The sequence below is a fragment of the Chroicocephalus ridibundus genome, chromosome 2 (genome assembly GCF_963924245.1).
Source record: "Chroicocephalus ridibundus chromosome 2, bChrRid1.1, whole genome shotgun sequence".
Lineage (NCBI taxonomy): Eukaryota > Metazoa > Chordata > Aves > Charadriiformes > Laridae > Chroicocephalus > Chroicocephalus ridibundus.
The window spans coordinates 23,647,444-23,663,278 of record NC_086285.1 but is presented as its reverse complement, the minus strand read 5'-3'; the positions used below and the strand labels follow the sequence as shown (position 1 = coordinate 23,663,278).

At 37.6% G+C, this 15,835-nt stretch overlaps 1 protein-coding gene across 5 annotated transcripts in view; it reads right to left on the bottom strand.

The window, feature by feature from the left end:
* The window catches only part of MINDY3 (MINDY lysine 48 deubiquitinase 3), a 60,219-nt gene that overhangs the window by 31,602 nt on the left and 12,782 nt on the right, over positions 1-15,835 (bottom strand). For all 5 annotated transcript variants that reach the window (XM_063324751.1, XM_063324754.1, XM_063324752.1 and 2 more), the window contains 6 exons: positions 13,608-13,659; positions 11,580-11,694; positions 11,116-11,189; positions 10,584-10,663; positions 2,341-2,411; positions 1,105-1,185 (listed from right to left, as the gene is read on the bottom strand). In XM_063324751.1, coding sequence (XP_063180821.1) covers positions 1,105-1,185; positions 2,341-2,411; positions 10,584-10,663; positions 11,116-11,189; positions 11,580-11,694; positions 13,608-13,659 — 473 coding nt within the window. The remainder of the gene's footprint in view (positions 1-1,104; positions 1,186-2,340; positions 2,412-10,583; positions 10,664-11,115; positions 11,190-11,579; positions 11,695-13,607; positions 13,660-15,835) is intronic.

The following is a 15,835-nucleotide window of genomic DNA, read 5'->3' as shown; positions in this document are numbered from 1 at the left end:
GAGAGTAAGGCAGAAAAACATCCAAAGGGGGATACGGATTTTTCTATTACCATGGAGTACGGAAGCATTTATCAGACACAAGGAATTCAGGGAAATTCTAGTATAGCATTTGCATTAGACTCTGCAAAACAATATTCAGTGTGCAACATAGGCTAATTAATTTAAAGGATTTCTAATTTAAGTTTAAAGGTAAAGAAATACCACAAGTAAACTTCCAATGTATTGCGGAGGTTTGTTTGTTTGTTTTTAAGAAAAAACTCCAACTTTTTTGTGTCCTGTTATTAAAGATTAGGCCAAAGTTTTCCTTAAGGAAATTCAACAGTTAAAGAAATTATGACTAAGTCTGTCATATCGTATAGCACTTACTTTCAAGATTTATACCTAAAATATTCATTCATTTGTAACATAATAAGTATAGGAAAGTTCAGTCCTAATAACTACTAATAAATACACTAGTAAGTACCATGTAAAGTTACAGTAAATATTTTTAATCAGAAACAAGTGTTCTATAGAAATAAAAAAATGTAGATGAAAACAACTAACAATCTTTGACTGAAGAAATAGAAGTCGTCTCCTCATAAAATTTGGTCTAAGAGTTTAAACTGAGAACTCATCTCAAAAGCATTTTCTATGCTCCACAGATTACAGTACGTATCTCACAGAACAAACACAAGGAATTCTCATAACAATCCTGATATTCATTTTTAATCTAGAACAAAGAACTATGGTTATACATTAAAAATTGTGGAAGTACTGTCAGGTAGATTAAACTACTAACAGGCACCTACACATAACAATTTCCTTTTTATCTCTCTCTTGTACTACAGAAATTTGAGACAGTACTTATCCCAATTATGGTGTTCGAAAGCATACCTTTCCTCCAGCCCAATAAATTAAGCTAGAACCAAAAGACTACACTAAAATTTATGACATACCATTAAACCATTTGAACAACTCTGCCTTCAAGGGAAGGCTTAATTAAAAGGTTTGGTGACTACATTTTTACATCAAAGCCACATGAAACTCACATTGTAGCAAGATCTGAACTTTAAATTTATGTGGTCTTTATCTGCCTGAGGTTACCAAAAATCACAACTAACATACCTTGGCAAAAAAGACTGTGAGGTGTGTTTCACTGCCCAGTATCCAAATGGGAAACTTCGGAGATTTCAAATAGGAGCCAACCTTAAAAACACAACAAAATCAGAAACATAAAGCAAACCCAGAAAACTCAGTTAGTGATCAAGTTAATGACAATTCAGTTAGTGAAGTCCCAACTGCTCTGAAAACTACTATAAAATATTCGATGAAATCACAAAACAGCGCAAAATACTTCAGATTCTAATTTTGATCACTGATTCCTATTTGACTTGGAAAACAACATAGCTTATGATGATTAACTGAAATAAGACAGCGGTGAGAAAGTGGTATCAACAATACTTCTTATTTCAACCTTGGAGACATGCTTCAAACACTGCACACAAATAAGTAACCCTATGCTTAACAACACTATAATTGGATGCTAAATGAGGTAGAAGTCCACTTATTAGCTGGTTTTGGATGAATCTATTCAGAATTGACACTTAATTAATAAATGAAGGGACAGCTAGCTACAGTCAATATGCCAACATTCTGCAAACTACATAATCCTTTAACCCTGAGCTAAGTTAAAGGAATTCAATAGAGATTGAAAAGGAAGCAAAGAACAACCAAAAAGCCTTTTGAAAACAAGGGTATTAATGCTGTTTCAAAAGTAGTATTTGTAAAGCACAAAATTGCTCAAATAAAAACCTTAAATCAAGAAATTCTGTGTCACAACAGGAAGAAACAACATGGACAACGTTGTACTTTAGTTACTTTCAGATGCTTACAGATGAATACATGAAGTAACTTTTACGTCTTGAATATATTATATTCAGAACACATTTACTTAATAGCAGTTTTACCATTTTTATTTATGGCTATTTATTTTAAATGGAGGACAGTGATAGCATAAAAAGGGAACAATAAAACTGCAACATTCACAACAGCAAGCCACTTTGGGACTTGACAGTTTTATAACTATTTACATAACTTGCATTAAACATTATTTTAGTAAAAACATAAGCTTCTAACCAGCTATATTAAATTGGTGCAATGAAGTTCTATTTTAAATAGCAAACCACGTTTATTCAGTAAGATGCAATTAACAATAATATAGTATTACTCTCAATTTCAATTTGAGGTTGAATACACTTTGAAAGTTGCTTAGTATCTCCAGTTATACACAGCGAAGCTTCTAGTAATACCGTCAAAGAAGCCCACAACACCTTAACGAAAGAAAAATTTTAAACAACTTACCTTACAATATCTCAGAGATTCCATCAATGTCAAAAAGCCTACTGTTGCCTGTTTATGTATACCAAGAAGTTCTGTTCAAAACAAAACACAAAATTTATTCAAGAAAAATCCGTATTTTTCTTACTTTCAAATTTGGTCAAATAACAACAATTTTGAAAATCATGTGGTTTTAGCAAAAATGGCAAATCCTGAAGGTATACTCAAAAAACTACAAGGGTTTATTAATTTCCTTTTCTATAAAATAAGAGCCAAATGGATGGTTTTAGAAGTTTCCTGCCGATAGCCTCTTTTCAAGTTTTTGGATTTATTAGGAGATGGAGTACTTGTAACTTACATCAAAATTATTCTCAGACGAAGTTAAGAAAGACAGCTACCTTGAAGGAGAAAACCCATAGATATGCATATATGTTGTGGGGTTTGGTGCTTTTTTGGTGGTTTATTTTGGTTGTGGGTTTTGTTTTTTTTTTTGGTAAGAGTTCCCTGGCTATATTTACCTTAATCATTTTACATTCTGAATAGTAAAACATAATTTTGCAAATCATAGTTTTCTTAATAGGAAAGAAAGCATTCCCTCAATTTGATTTACTGCACTGACTTCCATTTAATGTATCATACAGCTCTCAAACACACACAGCTGTCAGGAATAGCTGAAATATTTATGTATGACTGATTGGAAGAGCACTTACAGGGCCTTATTTGAGGCTCACTAATAAAGAATGAGAAAGCACTTCAACATTCAGGCTTAGACACTAGTTAGAATCATAAGGATTTGAAGAAGCTCTGGGGTTACATATACATCATCAACATCTCAACAGTGCAAGTTCTGTCTACTTGAAACAACTCTGCTAGGTCCCTAAACATTGTCTAAACAAAGAACGGCACATACCTGTATCCTGCAAATACACATTGGAACACATGCCACGATCAATTTAACAAGATCTGTATTTCCTTTTTGCAGAGAATACTGACTTTTGTATTTAAATGTTCCTTCTAAAACACCAATTCTCAACTATATTTTTTAGCACTGAACATTCATGTACAATGGCATAGAACTATGACATCTTCATACACAGGCTAAAGCCTCATGACCATAGCAAGTGAAAGAAACTGTTCTAAATTTAGAAGATTTCTTGACTTTCATAAATCAACTCTGCATTTCACTGCAACTCATAGCACAAGGCATGGCATGCCATGTGTCCTTCACCAACTTCAAGTTTACTTCCCTAAATTTTGCAACAGTGCAGAACAGTTATTATAGTAATGGTTTACCTTTATCCTCTACTGTTAAAAGAAAAAAACCCCAACCACCCCCAAAACAAAACAGCAGCTCCAACAAACAAAACCCAAAAAACTTAAAACCAGTAGCTTGTTCACTACCTTTGTGGCCTGGAAGTACAAGTCCTTCCTTAGAGTTGTCAGCTATACATATTAAAAGGTTCTCTTTGCAGTGCAGAGTTCTCTGATCTGAAACCATGCTTTCAAAGACTATCTTCAAACTTGCTTGGAATTAAAACATTCGGGGGTGCATAGATAATACTTTGCAAAATTCCATTACCTCACTGACTTATAGCTGTCTTGCTATAAATTGCCATTCGCTGAGACAATTCATGCTTTCTTTGAGCCAAGGACAAGAAAGCTAGCCCAATTAAAAAACTAGTCAAGGATCCTTCAAATTACGGAATAGCTATTGCTCAGAAATAGCACATTTATGTGTGAAATGAAGAGAAACAAATGGCAGAAATAAGCAACAGTACATTAGAGAATAATTTTAACACATCACCTGTATTTCTTAAAGATCATTAACAAAAATCAATGTAAAGTTCAGTCTGCTAAACAGATTTCAGCTTTAGGGCCTGATGCTTGCAACAGAACAGCAAAGTTACACATAGATAATATTTATTATTCAGAAAATGATTCAGAAAAAAAATTATCACATTATTAAGTATTTTGTTCCCCTGACAGATAAGTAGATGAGAACTCTGATAACTAGAGAGAGCTGGGATCCTGGCTACGACAGTAGCTGCAGAGTGTGAATATCCTGACTAGCCAGTAGTCACGCTACACAGAGGGCATATTTGAAAGCTATTAGGTTAACTTCAGCCTGTAGTCACTGGTTTACCCATGCCTCCTTCAGTGTTAGTCAACAGAGAAGACAGACACAAAAGGAAAAATCCCTTTCAAGTACTTAGGAGGAAAGAAAAGGAGACTAGCTGCTCTAAATCAAAGTTCATCCTTGTGAATATCCTCACCCCACAAGAAGAAAAAACAGACCTGGAAGAGATCTGATAACAGAATCACAGAATGGTTTGGGTTGGAAGGGACCTTAAAGATCATCTAGTTCCAACCCCCCCCGCCACGGGCAGGGACACCTCTCACTAGACCAGGTTGCTCAAAGCCTCACCCAGCCTGGCCTTGAACACTTCCAGGGATGGGGCATTGACAGCTTCCCTGGGCAACCAGTTCCAGTGCCTCACTACCCTCACAGTAAAGAATTTTTTCCTGATATCCAATCTAAATCTACCCTCTTTCAGTTTGAAGCCATTACCCCGTGTCCTATCATTACACTCCCTGATAAAGAGTCCCTCCCTGCTTTTCCTGTGGGCCCCCTTTAGGTACTGGAAGGCTGCTATAAGGTCTCCCATAGCCTTCTCTTCTCCAGGCTGAACAACCCCAACTCTCTCAGCCTGTCCTCATAGCATAGGTGCTCCAGCCCTCTGATCATCTTCGTGGCCCTCCGCTGGGCCCGTTCCTACAGGTCCATGTCCTTCTTGTGGTGAGGACTCCAGAGCTGGACACAGTACTCCAGGTGAGGTGTCACGAGAGCAGAGTAGAGGGGCAGAGTCACCTCCCTCGACCTGCTGGCCACGCTTCTTTTGATGCGGCCCAGGATGTGGTTGGCTTTCTGGGCTGCAAGTGTGCATTACCTGGTCATGTTGAGCTTCTCGTCCACCAGCAACCCCAAGCTCTTCTGCTCAGGGCTGCTCTAAAGCCATTCCCCACACAACCTGTATTTGTACCTGGGATTGCCATGACCCAGGTGCAGGACCTTGCACTTGGCCTGGTGGAACTTCATGAGGTTCGCACAGGCCTACCTCTCCAGCCTGTCAAGGTCCCTCTGGATGGCATCCCTTCCCTCCAGTGTGTCGACTGTGCCACACAGCTTGGTGTCATCAGCAAACTTGCTGAGGGTGCACTCAATGCCACTGTCCATGTCACCGACAAAGATATTAAAACAGCACTAGTCCCGGTACTGACCCCTGAGGAACGCCACTCACCACTGGTTTCCATGCGGACATTGAGCCATTGACTGCAACCCTTTGAGTGCAGTCATCTAGCTAGCTCCTTATCCACCGAGTGGTCCATCCATCAAATCCATGCTTTTCCAATTTAGAGACCAGGATGTCGTGCGGGACAGTGTCAAACACTTTGCATAAGTCCAGGTAGATGACGTTGGTTGCTCTCCCCTTACCTACCAATGCTGTGGCAACATCATAGAAGGCCACCAAATTTGTCAGGCATGATTTGCCTTTGGTGAAGCCATGTTGGCAATCACCAATCACCTCCTTATTTTCCATGTGCCTTAGCAGAGTTTCCAGGAGGTTGTGCTCCATGATCTTGCCAGGCACAGAGGTGAGACTGACTGGTCTGTAGTTCCCTGGGTCATCCTTTTTTCTTTTGAAAATGGGGATAACACCAAAGATCATCTAAGAAAATGAATACGCATACCTCTCATCAGAAAGTTAGTTTCTCATTTTTTTAAAAGCACTTCTGCAAAGTACTCAAATTTCTAAAAAGGGAGGAAACCGCAGTCCAAACTGATGATGGTTTTGAAATGTAGTACTACCAACCGTAACAGAATATCGCCACCTAGTGACAACATGAACCACCGCACATTCTTGGCACCACTTAGAAAAAGCAATTACATTATTTATATTCATATTAAATTGCTACACTTCACATAAAAATGACAGCCTTTAAAAAAGGAGAAAAAAAATAATCTACCTCCCCATATCTTCCTACTGTGGATGATTATGGCAAGAGATGAGATTGGAATAAGAGGAAAGGTTCAAAGGGCAGTCAAAATCAAACCAAAGAAGAGGGATCATTTCACTGGTATTTATGCCAGTGGTGGCCAAAACCAATTCAAGTTAATAACTCCTGCATTATTTGGAAAATATGCAATATTGTAAGAGTCAGAGCTCTGAGTATAATCCGCAAACTACCTGGTAATTCCTCAAGTTTGTAATTCAGTATGTTCTTTGTCACTGATAAAATTACTAACAGTAACTTTAAACTGACTTCAAAATAATTTTCAAGATTTCCTTACTAATTAAAAATTGCTTATCTAACAGTTGAACAACAGGTAAAGTGGCTTTACATAACTTCTGAAGAAAAACGTAAGGTGAGTGCCATTCTGAAAATTCAACACAGTAAATATGTTTACTTATAATAGCATCACCTATAAGCATTCTTCCTGTTCCTGCATTGCAGTTGAATCTTCTCACTGTTGCTTCATTGCTGCCCCTGCAAATATGCTATGAACCACATCCCATCCACAGCTTTCTGCAGTTCTTTAGCACCACCTTTCCCCCGTGCCCTGGGAAACCTTTCCTGACCTTCATTTCCAGAAGTTCACCTACTGATTACATCTGCTCACAGAAGTACCCGAAATCTCTATTATGTTTACACATGGAAAAATCCAGCAGCACTGGCAATCAGCTCTGTACAGTACTAACGTCAAACCCTCCAACTTGCAGTCACTTGACCAGAGGAATTTAAGGCAAATGACCAGTAATGAAACCAGAAAAAACACACATTAAGAGCCAACTTCAGAAGAGTCAGCAAACATTCAATTCTTGATATTTTGACACTGGCAACCCTTCTACACGAGAAACTCATAGCATTGGCAGAAATGATGCTGAATACTATGGCCAAAAAGAATCAAAATACAGGAGAAATGATTGAAGGAGGAAAGAAAAGATGACAAAAAGGATTGAAAGATAAAGGAAACATGACAATGTATCCAAAATTCAGTCTTGCCTAAGAAGCTGTGATCAGTACAAGCTGTTCTTTGCCCTTCTTTTTGATAGGCAACACAAATCACTCTGTAATAGATACTGATTATAGACTTAAGAGAGCGAATAAGCTGGTTTTGACTATAGTCATCCCAAGGACTTGAAGAAAATGGAGGGGTCCTAACAGTGCTTAAGTCCAACTACTTGACTGGTGAAAAACTAACAGGACATATAATACCAGATTCTTAAAATGTACTAAAGATTATTTTCTGCTCCACCTCTCCCCCCAAAACAAGACAGATTTTTCTATGGGAGTTCTGATTCTGGATTTTTAAGGCAGAATTGACTGAGAACCTAAATGCGGAATATTACCGTGTGAAAAGAGAGTTCCGTATTCTCAGAAAAAAAAAAAAAAATTCCACCTGGGACAACTAATTAATAAGGTTTACCAGAAAGACAATCTGAAAGGCAAACAAGGGAACGAGCTGCAAGACTTCAAAAAACGTTATATTAAATTGCAGAACAGCAAATTATACCAGTGTTAAGGAAAACTGCAAGAACAATTCAGATTCATTGATCATAATCTAACAATTCAGACTGATAAATCATAATTTAAAAATCAAAAAGAGAAAATAGAAAACACTGAATAGACAAATCATGGAAGGTTAATTACAACAAATTTCATTTAGAAAGAGGGAGGGATAAATGACAACAATGCTCCATACATGCAGCATGAATCCAGTTAGGAATTGACTGATAAAACATAAAAGAAAATGATATATAAAGAAAATACAAGTATTCAAAGCTATCTTTGCTTTGATTCACAAAAAGGTAAATGATGTCATATACTTAAGATGATTAACAAGGAGATTACAACAAACAAAACTGGCTAAAAAACTGCAAATAAGACAAAGGTGTTCAAGCTTGCAGATCCTAATGAAACTCATATAACATGTAAGTAGCTAGACAAAATAAGTGTCTGAACCATTAATGATCACCTTACCTACCAAAGATAAATGAGGTGTCAGGAGACTAGAAAAGGGAAACCAAGGTACTTACCCTAACAAAAGCAACAAAAAAAGCTTAAGGAATGTATTGGGTTTGCATGGAAATGTTTTGGTAGCAAGCAGGCTATAGGGGTGGTTTCTGTGAGAAGCCATTAGAAGCTTCTCCCATGTCTGACAGAGCCAATGCCAGCTGGCTCCAAGACAAACCCGCTGCTGGCCAAGGGCGAGCCCATCAGCAAAAGTGGTGGCACCTCTGTGGGACAGCAACCAGGAGAGAAGAGTGAGAGTAACAACTCGGCGGACACCAAGGTCAGGGAAGAAGGAGGGGGAGCAGATGTTCCAGGCACTGGAACAGAGATTCCCCTGCAGTTCATGGTGAAGACCATGGAGAGGCAGGCTGTCCCCCTGCAGTCAATGGAGGCTAACGGTGGAGCAGATATCCACCTGCAGCCCGTGGAGGACCCCACGCCGGAGCAGGTGGATGCACCCAAAGGAGGCTGTGACTGTGTGGGAAGCCCACATTGGAGCAGGCTCCTGGCAGGACCTGTGGCCCCGTGGAGAGAGCAGCCCATGCTGGAGCAGGTTTGCTGGCAGGACTTGTGACCCCATGGGGGACCCATGCTGGAGCAGTCTGTTTCTGAATGACAGCACCCCATGTAAGGACTCACACTGGAGAAGTTCATGGAGGACTGTCTCCCATGGGAGGAACCCCACGCTGGAGCAGGGGGAGAGTGTGAGAAGTCCTCTCCCTGAGGGGGAAGGAGTGGCAGAGACAACATTTATTTCTCATTACCCTGCTCTGATTGGATTGGTAATTGCTGAGTGATCTCCCTGTCTTTATCTCGACCCATGAGCCTTTCATTATATTTTCTCTCCCCCTGTCCAGCTGAGGAGGGGAGTGACAGAGCAGCTTTGGTGGGAAGCTGGCATCCAGCCAGGGGCAACCCACCACAAGGAAGAACCAAGGAGAAAGGATTATTTTAACCTCTGAGGGGCCTTGAAACAAATTAGTAATCTATTTGCATGCACGAGGACAGAAAAAAAAAAAAAAAATCAAAATCAAGAAAGCAGTCAGATGACGGGCTCATCAATAATAAATAGACTGCAATAATCCAATCTAAACACCCTGGTAAGAAGTCCACCAAATAGGGACAAGAAGAGTTAGATACAATATCCAAATGACATTCCAATAAGCCTGACGCTGAAGTACAGCCTGTGTTTACCAAGTGGAATCACAATCAAGTGAAAGTCTAAATAGTCTCAAAGGAGAATATTACTTGTTCACTGTCAAGCCAGCGCATTTCGACTCAGGTCTTCCATGGATCTGTCTTGAACTTCAATTCGTCAGTATTTTCAGAGATGACTTAGATGATGGAAAATCCTTGTAAAAAACATGCTGATGAGTCCAAGATGGACTTTGTAGCAGTGGGAGAGAAGATGTGAGCGCTTCTACAATTAAAAGCGTTCCTGCTTTCAGATCATCCTATCTGTTTGTAATATGAAATGCAAAAAACACAAGAACTTGCTAATCATCTTGGTGGCCTTCCACTGGACTTGCTCTGCTATGTCAGTGTCTTTCCTGTACTGAGGAGCCCAAAACTGGACACGCCACTCTACATGTGTTCCCAAAAGTGCCATGTAGTGGGAAAGAAACATCACTTCCCTCCAACTGCTGGCTATCCTCCTCCTAATGTAGCCCAAGATGCAGCTGGCCTTCTTTGCCAGAGGGGCACACTGATGACTCACGCACAACTCACTGCCCACAAGGACCTCATGTCCTTTTCTACAAATTTGCTTCCTAGCCAGTCAGTGCTGCCCTGTGCTGTTGCAGGGGCTGATTCCATCCCAGATGCAGGACTTTGATGAAATTCATGAGGTTCCTGTCAGGCCATTTCTCTAGCCTGATGTGGCTGCTCTGAATAGTGGCCCTGTCCGCAGTGTATTGACCAACTTTCCTAACTTGCAAAGACTGCACTTGCTTCCATCATCCAGGTCGTCAGCTACCTTACAATTTCAACTTGTAGCTGTCAATCCCGGATTCACTGATATTAACATCAGAGATTTTGTGCAAGTATATGTTATTTCCATTCGAGGTCTGCTCGAGCACAGGGCAGTAAACAAGAAGACTATCAAAAGAGTAATAGAGCATATTGCAAATCTGTAAGTCAGCATCCTATAATACATAAAAATTATGAACAAGCATAAACTAGAATCAACTTACTCATTCCTGAACATTCTCTGTCTCCATCCCACACGTTAGAAACGGCATGTCCCGTCAACAGGAGGTTAATCAAACTTTGGCTATATAACAGAAAGAAACAGCTTATTAAAAGGGGTGCTCAATTTATTTCTGAAAAAGTGGTTCTCTCTAACAAATGGAAAAAACATTTTACTACCCGGACAGCTAAGCAGACCTTCTCTAACTATATACCTTTAATTAGCGCGTATTTGTAATTCAGCAATGCTAATATCTCCACTCTATCAATCAACAACTTGATACAAAAATGTAGCCCTGAATTTGAGAATTATTCCTCTGAAAATTCAGCAATAACAGCATTTCCTCAGAACTCATGCACTAAATGGAGTAAGCAGTGAAAAAGGCATGCTAAGTGTTGCTTTTAGCTATTATAAAGTTATAATTGAATCTTTGTCATAATGTCAATAATTTCCTAACAGAATGATCAGTTACAGAAACATAAAAAACTAGTCCACTAATCTATTTTAAATGGTAGCAACCATATTTTGCAGCTTACCTTCCATGACCGTAAACAGGATCTATCAATGGCTCAGTTGCATCTTCAATTTCATTTTTTATGTTTTCAATACCCTGCAGAAAAATTACAAACATTTTTGCTTTCTTAAGGAATAGACTGCAACATCAGAAGGCTGATGGTCTTATATGAATTGATACCTAAACACGCTTCTTTGTTTTGATAAGAGATGGTAGGGATATACAAGGAAGGATGTTTCCAAAATCTGTAATTCTACCATACCAGGAGGGAGGGGAAAAAAAAAGGCTGAGCTTTCAAAGTTTTTATGCTGGAAATGTACTGCAACATGAATGAAGATGCCATTGTATCCATTTATCTAGATTTGACGTAGTTTCTCAGTTGAGTTTAGTGTTCACCTCTTACAGAAAAAGGGTTACATGATCAAACTTTCTCTTAACAAAGAAACAAAACAAACACACACACAAAATACCAAACAACCCACAAACCTTTGTCAGTATTACAGAATACAGAAAGAGCAATACTCCAAATCTGTTTGTCCACACTGAATATTGATCCCAAACTGCATCCTTCAGTTCAGGGAAGCTTTTGAATGCTCGTTTGCTAAAGACAAACAAACAAAAAAAAAGACAAAAAAAGGGAGAATGTATTTAGATGAAGCGTTAGAATAGTGTCACAAAGCACAAACAAGAACTATTATTACCTAACATGAAAATGTCCAAGTAAAACTGGTGTTATATACAGAATGACATAGCAGCTATTCTGGAGTTACTATAACTGCCATAGAATCATTAGTATTTACCCATCAGAAGAAAAGAAATAATTCCGGAGCAGTGTGCAAAAATGAACATAGTTTTTATGTGCAAACACTAACCATAAAGTTATATATACTTGTGAAAGAGCAGACTGGCTTGAACCAGTAATTCTACAAAAGAGCTACTGAAATTGTGAATAGACTGTATGTCACCAAAATAATGTTTACATTATATAGTGTTCTGAAAGACATTCAGTCCATGAACAGTGGAGAAAAAACCCTCCACTTAACCAGGTAAGACTATCTTTCAAGCTTTTGAAGTATTTAATATATCTCGCATGAGAATTTGGTTTTGTTAGGCTCTAGCTTTGGAAAAAGCAAAATGTTTGAAATCACAAGTGGTACATTAGCATTTGGAAACTCTCTGGTTGTATAATAGGGTTGCTGCCTGGATGGTTAGTTAACACCAGGTGATCATATGCTTAAAAAGAAAAAAAGTAAAATAAAAATAGAGGAATGGACGAGATCCATCAAGATTTCAGTGAAGTAATACATTTTCTACTTCTTGGGGTATTTAGAGCTAAATACTGCTTTTCAGAACACAAATATTAGTTTTTATTGAGTAATTCAAACCAGATTACGCTCTCTGCTTATCTTACACAAACTTAGGTGCATTATTGTTTTTTTGATTTCTTGCACACTTTTAGTAAGTCTTGTTTAAACAAGAAACATACATATGCAAAAATATATCCATAGATGGGTTTACTCTGGCTAACACTTGAGATTTTTAAACTGCCTTTCATTATCCATAGAGTATGCAAGGCATACGAAGTATGCAAGGCAAAGTCAGTTCTGAAATCCACCACTCAGCTCGATTTCAAGGCATGTGCCAGAGCATCCATTTCCAGTGAGAAAGACAGAAAAACTGAAGTGGGTACCACAAGTCCAAAGATCAAGGGGGTGAGTGGGAGGGAGGGGGAAGGCAAGAAATTAGTGTTTTGATCAGATAGGGTCACAAAAATTTTATGTTCTCCCTTTTCTTCTTTCCTCATATGGGTTTAAAGAACAAATTGTATTTACTACCGATACAATACGCAGTAGTTATTTCAGTACTAATTAGTAACATTTTCCATCTCAAGCGTTTTTTGAAATTCTGTTGCTCTTTATTTCCTTTTTGGGGATTTATTTGTATGACGATCACAATTGTTCAATGTGAAAATAAAAGGCTATTACCTTTAAAGATAAACTCACTAGAACTGTATTTACAACGCAAAAAGAGAACAGTGTTTACAGTATAAAACAAAAATCAGTCTCGTATATGAACATTTTTATAAATGTTTCCTACATTGTCCTGAATCAGAAGTGCTAGAAGATACTTTTTTTCAATATATATATCACAAGTATTTCATATAGAATCACCTGTGAAGATTACGTATAAAAAACCTGAGGATTAACATCTTTAATGTAAATGTGAATCTTAATTAGTTGTATTCATATACTTGAAATACACAAGTTATTCAGCCAATTTCACACATTACATTGCTCCGCTCCAGTTTTATTTTAAACCCTAATGCTTATGCTCAAAATAATATTCCATTTTAAACTGCAAAATGCAAAGAAACCCCCCCCCAAAAAAAACTAGAAATCCAAGTTTAACCTCATGTGTAACACACACAAATTCCTCAACATACCCCTTTCAGGACTGTGAATATTAGCGTAATTTCAAAATACTGTATTTTAAATGTTCCAACATATTACTTACTGAATTAATGCATGAAATCGCTCAAAGCCAAGCTCTTCGACAGCCAAGGCAGCTATACACAAGAGACACTTTTCAGCACTACACATGGCAAAAAAATGACACAAAATACACACAGCAAGCTAGTATACTTTCAAGCTTTAATTAGATTTTTAATTTTCCCTTGACATTTAAAATTTTTAACTGATTAGTGTAAATTAATTTACTGCAACATTAAGATTCCACCATATAAATTAGTGAGAACATTTCTATTTGGACTAGTCAATTTATTAAAAGCACAAAGCCACTGGAGTGTGTAGCCTTGAAAATGTTTGTTAAATACTACGCTGTTAATTTTGTACAAAACATGGCTGTCACAAAGTCACCAAGCATATGCATACTATAGATATAATTTTGCAGGTCAACAAGAAGTACTATTTCCTAAAAAAGCAAGCGTGACTATTTGGATCATTTTATCAATGTAGGTAAGCTGTATTTTTTCTTAAAAATATACATTTCTGTTACTGAAACATTGGGGTTTTTTCTCCCCCTTTTTTAATGCATATTTATTACAAACAAATGACTAGAATTATTCTACAGAGTATTACACATCCTGTTTTTATATAAATTCTCATTGTTTTCTTGTAATAATGCATAAATAGCCTTTCAAATAAGTGTCGCATCCAAGACAAAAAAAATACAGCACTAGTGTCTTCCCAAGTTCAACACAGGCTTTATAGCTTTGTTCCCCTTACAACATCTCCAAACAAAGATGATGAAATGAACTTTAAAAATCAAATTTTCTGTTATCAACAGGAAGTTACACTCACCAGTTGTTTAATTATCAAATTCTATAGGCATTCAAATATTAAGACTGTAGCAGTCTTTAGTGCCCTCTATGTCCCTAAGGGCTTTATCTTCCTCTAGTGGAATAATATACAAAACAGACAGATCTGCTTTCTGATAAAGGGCACTCAATGCTGAATATTTAAACAATGTCTGATCATCTAGCTACTGAATTTGACTGCATACAATACGTTAAAGACCTGAAGCCATTAGGGGTAATACTACTGATCAATTCTTCCCACAAGAATTCCAGAAAGGGCTTTTTATGCCCTTTCTCATCGTATTTTGAAAGACGCACTTTTTTGCCTATGTGCAAACACAGTTGATTCTCCAGCAATAGAAAACTTTCATTTTCTACTTCATAAATAAGGCAGCAGTAGTCGTCTTAAGAACGTTCTCGTCTTGTGAAAACTACAAGAAATTGCTAAATTACCAAGGGCAAAACTGGTAAAAACATAGCTTTTTTTTTCTTTTCTATTTTTGCTTAATTAAAAATTGTTTTTATAAGAAAAGTTATAAACGCTACAGAAACTAACCCTGCTCCAAGAACATACATTTTTGAAGCAGAAAGTTAGAGGGACTAAATCGTATAAAGCAATCTTTGAACCTGGGAACTTGCACTACTACAGCCAACGCATGGCCAACAAGTCGCTGGTATACACCACAAAAGCAGATGAAAAATGCAATTGCATTCAGTAAGTGTGCTCAAATCCACCTTTTGTTCACGCAGCAGGATGATAGGCAGTTTCATTCTGTTACTACAGAACAGAGTGAAATGGTAAGAGAACTACTATTTGAATCAAAGGGAAAGGAGAAATCCGAGAGAGAAGTGTAGCTATGCATAACCCAAACAAGGTTAAATAAAGACAGTACTTAATGGAGAGGAAAAGAACCAAAGCAATAGAACATGAGCTGTATGAGAAATACAACTGTATAAGAAAATCTTAAATATGATACTCTATCATGCTATATCTAATCATATTTCATGGCTTTATTATATATTCTCATATTCAATTCCCAAATAGCAGTAGCTTGCCATGTGGAATTGTATCTGTAATACTCCCACACACATAAACTATCTCTGAAGTCCTACCAACTATGACAATGCCTGTTTTTATTTTTATTGATTACAGCAACCAAGCAAAAAATAAATTTATTCCTTTGCACTAGCAGTAACAGAATAACTCTGCATTATTAACACACATTTTTGTCCCAAGCCTAACCAGGCAAGAAGCTGGTCTATCGTTAAAATAGCAGGACAGGAAAGGAAAAAGACCATCCTAACAAATATATCTTAAATCAGGAAGTGTATTGCATTATACATATAAAGTAAAATACTATTTTAACTGTAGAGCACATACAAGAGGTACACTCAGTGCCTAGCAGGAAATATAGAATTTGAACAG